The 12,120-nt window shown below is 37.7% G+C and overlaps 1 protein-coding gene across 10 annotated transcripts in view; it reads right to left on the bottom strand.

Moving 5' to 3' along the window:
• Positions 1 to 776: 776 nt before the first annotated feature.
• CSPP1 (centrosome and spindle pole associated protein 1) overlaps positions 777 to 12,120 on the bottom strand; it is a 66,839-nt gene continuing 55,495 nt past the window's right edge. For all 10 annotated transcript variants that reach the window (XM_069779477.1, XM_069779480.1, XM_069779481.1 and 7 more), the window contains 5 exons: positions 11,900 to 11,940; positions 10,510 to 10,573; positions 6,396 to 6,505; positions 6,071 to 6,221; positions 777 to 1,640 (listed from right to left, as the gene is read on the bottom strand). In XM_069779477.1, the coding sequence (XP_069635578.1) occupies positions 1,414 to 1,640; positions 6,071 to 6,221; positions 6,396 to 6,505; positions 10,510 to 10,573; positions 11,900 to 11,940 (593 nt within the window). In that variant the 3' untranslated portion in view covers positions 777 to 1,413. The remainder of the gene's footprint in view (positions 1,641 to 6,070; positions 6,222 to 6,395; positions 6,506 to 10,509; positions 10,574 to 11,899; positions 11,941 to 12,120) is intronic.

Raw genomic sequence — 12,120 nt, 5'->3', positions numbered from 1 at the left:
ACCAGGCATCAAAAACAAGGGACAGGCTGGCAGGTGACAAATGGAAGAGAAGTACGAAATACCAAAGGTGGGCTTCAGCATGAGAGGCTCAGTGGCAGGGTGATAACTGTTATAAAACATTTTCACCTTAGCTGCTTAAAAGTATTTTGGGATTCCTGCCTCTGGGCAATTCAGAATCAAACAGCCATGAAGCTGATTGATAACACATGCTGTAGCCTAGGTCCTGGATTACACTAAGATCCCTGCATTACTTAACTGGCCAGTGCTGTCATACCCAAAGTGATGAACATGATGAGCCAGAAACTCATGGTAAGAATTAGCCTGAATGGGCACTTCCTCTCTGGGAAGGAACACACTAAAGCCCTGACAAAGCCAGGCACAACACAATGTTGAAGTACATCTCTCAGCAAGCATCTCTTGCCTGCCATCATCACAGAACCGCCATGGCCTTCAAGCAGGTAGATGGAAGATTTAAGGCAGCAGCAGTTGAGTAAAAATAAATTTTTACAAATTGTTTTGGTTTCATTATTTGGGTTTTTTTTTGTTTTTCCCTGCTGGTCAAGCTTTGGCCTCTGGGTGGGAATTCCTAACCAAGAGGAAAATCACAGCCTTACCCTTGTTTCACCTTGGTGTTTCGGTTCACTGCTAAAGCAACTTTACTCAGCAACTTTTCCATGTGTTTTTCCTGCTTCTTTGAAGACAGCTTTAAGGTTCCAGTTTGTTCATGAGTAAACATAAGCTGAAGCAAATGATAAATTAAGAAAATTGAAGTCTGCTTTTACATTTTAGTAACAAAATAATTTATTAACTCTTAAATCAGAACCATAAATTAAACATATGCAACAGTAGCTATATTTCCAGCACATAACAGGTTAGGGAACATAAGGTACATTGCTAATAGTCAGTTTTCCATGAAAGTGTTTGCTGAGCTTTCATGCAGGACAGCACTCATGACTGTATGAAAAGCAAGCGCCCTTCTCCAAGTTAGTTACTCTTTTGGTAAAAGCTTAAAATGCACCTCTGCTGTTGGGTTACTCTATTTCCAGACAGCGTTGGAGTTTGGCTATAAACAAAGCTAAAAATTAACTTTGATTTTATATCAAATTCACACACACACACTGTTTCTGTGGTAGCTCCAGCTCTGAGGCTGAAACTTAACTTGTATAAAAAAGTGCAAAAACCACCAAACTATTCCTCCACTTCCCATGTCATATAGTACAAACTATCCCTGCTCTACATCTCCATTACACTGCAGCTTCTGTTACTTTATTATTGCTATTTTAAACTACCCATACGGCTCCACACTACATACATGGACAAGAACGATCCCTACAAGAGACCCTGGAAAGTGCACTAGTGCTGAACAGTCCCTCCTCTGCTGCAAGGCACAGCCGGTTCGCAGCAGGGCTGGAGTCAGCCGTGCGCGGTCGAGAGGCCTTGCCAGCTCAGTGGTAGCGCGTCGTCCGGCGAAAGCTTTGCTGGGCTTGACTGTTCAGCCATGAATCGTTGGAGCGTCTCTGAAGTTCCTGGTCTTAGCCAGGGCTCCGTTGCAACTGTGTCAACAGAACTGGGCCGTCTGGCAGCGTGAGGCGGAGTGCGCTTCAAAAGGTCATCCGCTTCTCCTAAGGAAACGTTGTCACCTGAGAGCAAAGGAGAGCAACATACACCTGTCACAGGGGACAAAAGCTGATCGCATTTTGTTATATTGAACAGGCTTATTTGTCTGCAATAAATGCATAAATAATGCTTTAAATTACATTTTTTTCTACTTAACACACATTTTTGATGTTCTGGGGAACTGGGCCCATCTAGAGTCAGCAGCTAAAGACTCCCAAGTCTTTGATGTCTAATGCCAACGGCTCCTCCCCCTGCCAGATCAACAAGGGGGAGACACAGGCAAACTTGGGTGGACACGGTAGAATAGTCTTGCTTTTCCAAAGTCTCCTATTATAGGGAGAAGGCAAATCTGGCAGTCCATATATGCATAGAAAAATGCATATAAAAATAAGGTCATTAAAATTACAGTGTTATGGCTAAACACTCTTTTATAGACGGTGTCTTACTCAGGAAAGAACTTGGGAAGAATTATTTTAACACCGCAAATGCAAGCAAGTCTGGACATCACAGTCCAGCATAGCTAGTAACGTTAATGCAATGTTCTGAAACACATACTGGGTAAGTTGTCATCTTCTAGCTACAAAACAAACCACACAAAAAAACAACAACAACAACAACAAAAAACCCCACCAAAAGGGCCTTGCCTTTGAACTTGGGGTCGTTATCATTCTGAACTCTACTATTACTTGTTTCAATTCAGACAGTAATCATACTTACCTAATACCTTAGACAGTTTTTGTGTGGATTATCAAATAACATAAGTTTTTATTATATATATATAAACATATAATGATATAAATTTATCATTTCTCTGTGCTGTTCATTTTTTTATTCACAACATTTAATTTTTACATATATAAACAAAAAAATAATGCAAAACACCCCACACCTATAACAACTGAAATTTGCAATGCTTTCCTTTTTAAAGCTGAGTCATGTAAATGAGGAGGTTCTGGTTTGGGGGGAGGGGCTTTAAACTAGGCAGAAAAATGTCTAGTCTAGTAGAAGGGGGGTTGGAACTACATCTTTAAGGTCCCTTCCAACCCAAACCATTCTATGATTGAATACTCTGGATTAGGAAAAAACCATAAAATTTTTACAGAAACATGCTCATTCAAATAAAACATAACAGAATTGTATGTTCTTTAGTGATTAAATATTTCACTTAAGCAGTTCATAAGTGTCATGTAATGTATGTATTTGGATGATTTTTCCAAACTTAAGGTTTTTATTCTGGAAAAAAATGATGACTTTTTAAAATTTGATTTTAAACCAAAGCTTCTCTGAAGCTTCTCATTAAAACTTGAAAGTTGATGGTCTAAGCATGGGTGTGAGAACCCAAGTCCTGCAGAAGCAGCAGCCAGGTGTGTAGATGTGGAGGAAAGGATAGAAACCGCACAATCCCACATACTTTGGGAGCGAAGGCTCAGTTTTCCTCTTGGTGCTTAAGGTGGGATGCAGGTTCTAAAACAAAATGCCAAATACTTTTTGTTCAAAAAGAACTTGGCAGTGAATCCACTAGTTCTGTCACATCATACAGACGGTGATCTGATCATCCTCTAAGCCTTCTCAGTCTGGTTAAAACAGAACTTCTCTGTAACATCAGAAGTGTAAACAGACATCCCTCTCTCTAGGGCCTGTCATTGCCTTTACTTGATGTGGGTTTAAAGCTGGCAGACTGAACCCCTTTGTCTCCTAAATCGTGGGTCCGATGAAGTCTCCTGTGGGTTGGAACCCACAGTTTTTACATACATAAGTTATGGTGGGGTTAACAAAAGTACACGGCAGGAAAAATAATACCTAAAGAAAATTAATTTTCTCTTTGCTACTTTTTTAAGAGATGATATTTAGAAAACAATAAAAATAAGGTAATGTGTTTGTTCAGAGACAAACTGGACTTTCAGGCCTGAAGGCTGCATTTCCCCGAGTTTAACTATTACTGCCTTCCAAGACAAAGCCATTAGATCTTCCAGTAGTCAGAGGTAGGAACAACTGTTTTGTCAGAGATAACCTCATAGTCCACATCACTATATCAGGCTCATTTGGTGCTGCTTTTAGAAAGCACAACAGATCAGCTACAGTACAAAACTTGCTTCATCACGAATTTTAACAGTTTGTATATTCCATAAAAAATTGTTCTTAATTGGGCCACATACAAAGAATTTCCTTTGGAGTTGCCACTTCTTAATTCACAGTTTGTATCTGGAAGCTGGGGATAAGTACACCTCTTTCCTTCACATGAAATACTGATTTAGAAATTGAGTGGTGTCTGGACTCCCACTAAAAACTGACTGCAGCCCATCCTGCCCCTAGACGAGAACAAACTCTTTCAGCGCCCTGGAACAGATATTGGTGTTTGTCTTCTGTCAGCCTGCACTTACCAGGAATCAGTGCTACTGCCTGCTGTAGATAATCACAGGGTCCAGCATTCCTTTACTTAAAGGCACAGAGGAATGCCTAAAAAGTCTCAGGCAATTTAGGCAACTTCTCTTACATAAGCAGGGTCTCAGCCACATATCATCTAGCGTGCTCAAAGCTGTAAGAATTCTCTCTTCTGTATCTGAGCCTGCTCTTGTTTAGGCAGTTAGGAACATGCATACATTGCCTGCTGGAGAAAGCTGCTGGCTTGCAGAGACTTCATCGCCCAAAGTACTCGCCGAGTCTACATTGATGGGAATGGGTTTTTTGGTTGGGTGAAAACAGTGGAGACCCGGCTCCAATATGTACTAATTTTCCAATTAAGAAAACAAGTCGAGGGAGGCTTTAGGGTTCCCACATCAGTCCCATAAAGGAAAGTGAACTGCTGTGAGCAGAGCCTTCTTACTGTGCCAACAGGATCAGCTCTTAAAAATCTATCAAAGCCTGTAAATTGCCATCTCCTGGTCATTTAAAGGGAAGATAACCAGTTAGAGTTCCTTAGTTAAATATGTGACAGAGCTGTTTTCTCACAGCAGTGTCTCTGAAGGTGGAGGAGAAATAACAGTCCTAGCTGTTAGGAAAGCAAGAGGATGCCACAAGGGTTCTATCAAACTGCTAGGGAAAAGGAATAAAACCACTTGGCCTGACTCTTTTTTTTTTTTTTTGGTAATGTCACTGAGTATGAGGAGGCAACAGGAGAGCAGGCAGCGGTGCAGCCCTAACGACCACAGCTGAGCAAAAGGATCTCCTTACATTTCCAAGAGGCACATATGCTGAGTGATGATCCCCATGTGTTCCAAAGAACAAGCTACACACAGACATATATATATACACACATGCACACACACAAAAATTATATATATCTAAAGGTTGAAGTTCTGGAGACCATGGCAACAGAAGGCAAACAAAATAAAAAGTGTAGTTCACACAATATGAGGCGAAATTATAAAAGAGGTGGGATGGAACAAGGGCAGAGAAGTAAAAGAAGTTTAAATAGCAAAAATGTTTGGGTGGAGTAAAATTAGTAGAGCATTTATTTATATTATACAGAAATGAATATGAATGGGCTTGGGCGTTTTTTCAGTGACTTAAAAATCACAGTGAGATGGTTAAAGCAAACAAAAAAAAGATGAAGTGCTTGTAAGAGTACCCATAGCAACAGAATCAGAAAAACTGTCAGCATCTGTACTCTCATTAAGTTTATAAAAAGGATACTGATACTGCAATTGCCTAGACAGCATAGCAACCACCTCCTAAAAAAAGGGTGATTTCAGACTCATATGAAAGAATCATTAGCACAAAGACTATCAACTGGGTCATAATCCGTGTGAGAAATTAAAGGCCATTAATGGTTGCCACAGTTGGTACCTTAAACACAAAGTGGATCTACATCAGGCAGGCAGCCTATGGAGAAGCTCTGAGATAATTCCCAGAGTTTGATGTATTATATGGTCACAAGACATACGTAATAAATTCAAGTGCGTGTATAGTGAAAGAGGTATCAATATCAACCTCAAATACTGAATGATCATTTATGTGAACAATAGAAAATCCAAATTAACTAGAAATAGAAGTACTTCTTCATACACAATTTTTTGGCATATCTTCATGCTGGTTGGACCACAGACATCTGATTCCCAGGAATGCCAATAAACTTACACAGGAACACCATCAACATTAATCAGTCAGGAGTTTCATATCTATCCACTAACAATTCAGCTATGGATATCTGCATCTTACTGCTAGCTATGACACACTGCAATATTAAAATGAGTATGGACAGGACAAGTATGAGTGACTGATCAGACAGGAATTAGAGAGTCTTTTCCCTATTACCCTCCTCTAAACTTACTCTAAAAAGCTGTGTTGAAGTTTGCTGGGGAAACCCTTGCACCAGCTACAGAGGTCTATTCATAATTCCTACGTTTGAGCCAGCTGCTCACTGTTCAACTACAGGCAGTCTATTAATATTTGTTCCTTTAATTACTATAATTACTTAGTATTCACTGCATCATCTCTACTACACAGAGCATACCTAAGTAAGCAGATTTCTGCTGGAGCTCGGTCAGTCTGTGCAATCGTTCTTCATTCTTGCCTTTCAACTGATCAACATCGAGGCTGAAGCTCGAGTGCAAAGAAAAGCTGTCAGGCTGCAGCAACAGCGGATGGCCTGGTGGAACATCCTCCTGCAGAAAATCCAAAAATGCACAAATCCTTGAGTTAAACAGCATCCTTTTTAAAAGGGCAAATGTACACCCTCAGTATCCTTATCATCTAGCCATTAAGGGACCACAGGAACTGTCTGACATTAGATCTGTGGTCCACCTTCATATTTAAGCCAATCCAGTTATCATACATACAGCACACTCCAAAGCTTTCTGCTTTATTCGTCTCCTCTCCCTTGCAGAAGGTGGATGCTGAGGTGATGAATTAACTTCTCCCAAGGCAGGAAACGTTTCTCCATTAGCACCTGGAAAAACAGGTGAAATAATTTTCAAAGAAATCAAAATACTAGACAGTGTTCAAACCTGTTTATGTTTTGAAATGAGCCAATATATTGTATTTGATTTAATCACAGGAATTAAAGGAATGTATTCATTAGGACATCTTGCATGAAGCCAGTGATAATCCAGACGCAGACAAAAGAGCAAGGTACCACAACAGCAGCAAGGGATGAACTTCAAGCAAAGGCAAGGAATATCTTGAGATATATATTGAGAACTCTCTTAGGTAGAGGATAAGGCATTTCACATCCTGCAAATCCACCACCTACCTTACTTCACCACATCTTGTTTATACCTAGACCTTTAAAGAAAATGAATACTCTAATGACTATAGTATCTCTGCTTGAAAGAGAGAACACTAAGCAAGTTAGAGGCATAAAAAGATACAATCATGTAATAAATTATGTATGAAAATATGTTACATGGAATATATAATAACCTTACATGGAACAATAATGTTACATGGAATATGATAACATAATCAATGCCTTAATCACATATCCTTAGTCATATCATAGCCTTTTCATGTAATAAAGTGTTAGAATCTGTTCATACAAAAATAAATAACTAAATAAATTTTGGTCATATGTCTATCGCATTACAGTGGGGGGAGTTTAATCTATTTTTATAATATAAATGAACCCTAAGGTAAGGTCTCTTCACACTTGTTTTGTCTATTTCCCCTTCCTTTGCTGATTCTGGAAACCACTTCACATACAAACTGTTTCAAACAGTACATTTTTTCTCTCCAGCACCAGTAACCATGGCTTGGGGGCTGTTTTATGGCTTTGCTGCTGCTTGGTGTTGACAGGGGGATCTGTTTTCTAGTTCAGTCCCTCTAGTACCTCCAAGAACAGAGCAAAGAAAGGACTCTGCTTAACAAGACCAGTACAGAATCTATTACCAGCAATTACTCTTTGTGACAACGAAGTCACCTTTTGGAAAGGCTTTTAGTCTAGTCCGACACGTTAAATTAAAAAAAAAAAAAAAGTGTGTAAATATGTATACACACACACACACACAAACACACAAGGTACTGAACAATTCTGCAGCATTTGTCTGAAATGACATACTGTGACATTAAAAATAAATCATAACTGTGGAAAGAATGGGGTTTTCATTTCCTAGCAATTTGAAAATAAATTTTAATTAAATATTTTATATAATTCATGAGTTTAAAAGATCTTCAAATAAAAATTTTAAAGTAACAATTAAGCAATTATTTTGGTTGAAAATTGACATACCTAGGTTTGAAAAATAAATTTGATTGATAACAAGGAAGTTCAGAGAAACAGAGAGATGTTTTTAAAAATTCTTTCATATTACCAGTTGGTTTTTCCCTAGAAATAAAAATTTTACTCCCCTCTCCTCTTTTCTCTCCCTGAGTTTCACCAAAAGTACTCAAGCTCTCATAACAAATGTTTCAAGTAAAAAAAAAAAATCAAAGCATAATTTTGAAATGGTAGATGGCTAACAATCCACTTACCAGAATTCTAGTTACAAGATCAGTTGAACTTCATTATATTCAAAATAGTGCTATTACTCAGAATACAAAAACCCGTTTAATAATGTGAATTTATCACCACAGAAACAAAGTACAAGCTAAAGAACAATTTATTTGTACCTTTAGTGTTTCATCAGTGTAAGATGCTACCTGTTCCTTTAAGCATCTATCATTCAGATACTGCTACGCAGATGTGCTTTCAAATCACTGCATTAACACTAATGAATTGTAGGGTTTCAAATGAGGTGAAAAAAGGGAAAAATAAATTGATAAACCTCTTTATTCCTAAATGCCTCAAATTTCTGAGCCCTAGGAGATAAAGACAAATTCATTTGTAATGCTGACATCTATTACAAAATAGAGTTAGATTTTAAACCCATGTCAAAAAAACCCTCAAAACAGGAGGGCAGTGTTATGCTCTTCTTAGGAAATAAAAAACATTGTTAAAAAACACCACAAGGATTTCACAGAAGACCCTCAGACAATGTAAGCAGCAAAATTCACAGAGAAGGTGGCCCACAGATAATGAGAGTTACTTTTCATTTCAGGGGTGGAAGTCACCAGATTCATATTCAGAATTTTAATAGCTATTTGTAAAGCCCAAAGAATGCAAAGGGTAACAAAGTTTTAGTTAGTGCCTACACCTCAGTACTGGGGAACATGCTTTTCACCACAGTCATAAGAGATCTGGGGGAAAAAAAGGGGTGTGTGTGTGAATATTATCATAAGTTAACTCCATCACCTCACTAAGCTGCAAGAATCAGCTGGATAGGGAGAAGAAGGAAATAGGAGCGAGGACTATAAATATCATGAACCTTGTGAAAGTTGTGAATAAAACCAAGGAGCACCCCATTACACAGGTGGCAGATCCAGAGCAGATGAAAGGAGATAGTTCACGGAAGGCACAGTGTGGAAATTTATCCACACAATACTGCTGATGGTAAACAATTAGAGGGATTCAAAAATGCTGATTCCGATTCATGAATGACAGCCTACTAAAGACCCAGCTTAGAAAGACTTACAAAATGCAAACACACAGCATTTGACTTGGGAAGCCTCTGAGCTACAAGTCACTGGCGGCTGAAGAGTACTCTGCAGCGTTGATGCATGTCTGCCCTCTGCCTTATATTCTTCCCCACACGCCTGTTCCGGCTACTGTTAGGATATTTGGCCAGATTCTAGGCTGATGGACTCTCCTGAAGCATCCTTTCATCATTTGGGCTGTAACTAAGAAAGAGTATTTCCTAACCTGAAGAAGAATGTATTGCAGACTACAGAGAATACCAAATGCATTGCACAAGCCTGAAAGCCCCATCCTGTGCCCTTCCCAATGCCAGGATCTATCCTGTACTCCAGGACTTGCACGTTAACAGAATAAGCTTGAATACATTTCAAATTAAGAATTCTGCTTTTAACCAAAGCCAGAGATAACAATCATCAGTGCAGAGAAACACAACTAGTTTCGTTAAAAAACACTTACAGGAATCTACTGCATCTCCCCTACAGCAAAGAATAAAACCTTTAAGATGATTTCCCATAGATGATTGAAGAGAATTTCAAGGTACTGTAATGCTTACTAATGGAAAATAACGCAGAGAGGCCTGAGCTAGTTGGGTTTTTTGGAGAAAATAAGTTCTAGCCTTATTATTTCTAGTGACTAGAAACAAAACACATCTGAAATAGGACTTTTACACACATGCATATACAGGTTGAATAAAGAGACACAGGACAATGTGACACATAGTCCTCTATACAAAAATCTTAAGAAAACTAAAAATCATCTACTTCAGATGATTAGGAAGTGACAATGTTTACAAGTATGATGTTGCAAGTTATGTGAAATTAAGTAATGTGTGAACAGTAGAAAAGTGAGTAATTTAGAATGGATCACTAATTTATACTCATATAATCATATTTAAAATCAAGCATGCTTGTAAAACAAAGAATAAAAATGAAAAGAATCACTGGCTGCCTAACACTTCTGTATTTCACTATGGACAGCTCGTAATTGTAAGCTGTGATTGCTAATAAATTATTTTATTTGCTGCAAAACAATAGAAGAGTATTGCATATTCTACCATTGTAACACATTTGCTGAACAAATATTAGCTTTTCCTTATCCAAAGCTGGGAAGATGTCAAAAAAAGCTCCTTGACAAGGCTAACATTCCAGTCAGAGCACAATGGGCACAGAAAGATGCTTTCTCATGAAAAGATATGAAGTGGTATAAGGCAAGTGAGCAGCAGCATTAATTCTAGGTGTGACCTACACAAATTCATTGCAGTACAAATTCATAAAGATCTGCATTTTAATTTGGAGGCATAATTTTCTAATACTTTAAAACAATCACCATAGCTACACCCACTGCAAATTTTAAAACAGTAATAATCATTTTAGAGACACATCATTAGATTAAATGACATGTTTGTACACTCATAACATGGTTAAGGGGAGGTGTAAACTCACCGATAAAAGCGCTATCCGATTCCAACAGTGAATTTTTCAAGAGTTCATTAGATTCATTCCTGAACTACAAAAGTGAAACAGAAGATGTGCAAATTCAGATGCCTCAATATCTTTCTGGGGCCAAATTATAATTAGTGTAAATTAATTGCCAAACTTCTGCAAAACAAACAGCACCTCTACAGTGTTCTGTACTGTTTCTTACTTTGTGGCTATAAAAAAACCCATACATTTTTAAATAACTCACGTTCTCTTTAAGCATTATGCTTTTTTTACTTTTCTGTAGTAATCCCATTTGCTGAAATTGCCTACACATGGCAACTGTTGTTGTGATTTTTGTAACACAGACTTTTCCATCAAGAAGTATGTCCTCGTCACTCTGCTTGAGTTTCAGAACAGTCAGCGCTACAAGTGAGCTTTGCATCTAAGGTTTGTATGAAGTATTGATCAAAGAAAGAATGATTCCTTGTGTTTGACTTACCCCACCACATACAATCTTTGATATTAAAGCGTTAAAATGACAAATTTCTTCATAGTAATAACAAGCACTAAGAGTAATACTTGTAGTTCACTGCATAGTTGCAACCATTTGTTACAGAAATTCTACTATGGAATCATTTATGTTGAAAACCACTCTGAAATCAAAGCAGTAGAAACTATCAGAGGAAACAGAACAAGAAAAAACAAATTTTTGACTGCAAAGCATTGGTCTGAAGAAGAATTTCAGGCAATAAATTACAACTATAAAATGTGCTACAGTGATTTTTTTTCTTTAAATAAAAACCGTTTCATTTCTGCATGCAATTCCTTGAGGCTAATGGCTTTGCTCTTGCTCGGTCTTCCATTTTGTATGGTTTCACACTCCCACGAGACACAACTGAACTCTGTTATTCTGTAATTTGGGTTAGTGCAGAATTCCAATTTGATAACACTTTATTTCGCTCTTTTCACCAAGTCAGAAAATAAATGTCTCATTTGAGACAACGGATCTAATTATTGATTGCCACGTGCATCACTTAAGCCACCTGAATTCAGAGCAACTGCTTCTGGCTTGGCTTTTTCTACTAATTCCCACCCCCAGCAGCAATCTAACATCATATGAATATAAAATAAGTACCAACAAATATAAAAAGAAGGGAGTTAAAGAATCAAACCATCTCTGTATACAAAGATAAACAACTTCTGTCAAGTTTAAGAAACTGTTACTCATTGTATTGACAAGCAAGAGAAGTAAATAAGCTTGCTGTCTTGTTACTTAAGTGTAATTCCTTTCTCCAAATCTGTGAAAGACACAATATTTCTCACACTTGAAAAAGGTAAAGTAATATTAAAAAAAAAACCAAAACAACAACCCAAAACCCACCAAAAAACCACAACCCTGTTTTATTCTTACCAGTCCCATGGTTTGTGGGTTACCGCCAGAAGCAGAATCATCTTGGTCAACAAAAGCCACATAGACAAGGGACAAAACAATAGTATTGACATAAAAACAGTTAATACTAAGACATATTAAAATTTTTATCAGCATATTATTACAAAAATGAAGACTACTATGCATTACTTCTTTAAAATTACACACATTTTAATTAATGTTTTTAAAACATTTGAATGCAA

This window comes from Haliaeetus albicilla, chromosome 3 (assembly GCF_947461875.1).
Source record: "Haliaeetus albicilla chromosome 3, bHalAlb1.1, whole genome shotgun sequence".
Taxonomy (NCBI): domain Eukaryota; kingdom Metazoa; phylum Chordata; class Aves; order Accipitriformes; family Accipitridae; genus Haliaeetus; species Haliaeetus albicilla.
This window is presented reverse-complemented; position numbering and strand designations above follow the sequence as displayed.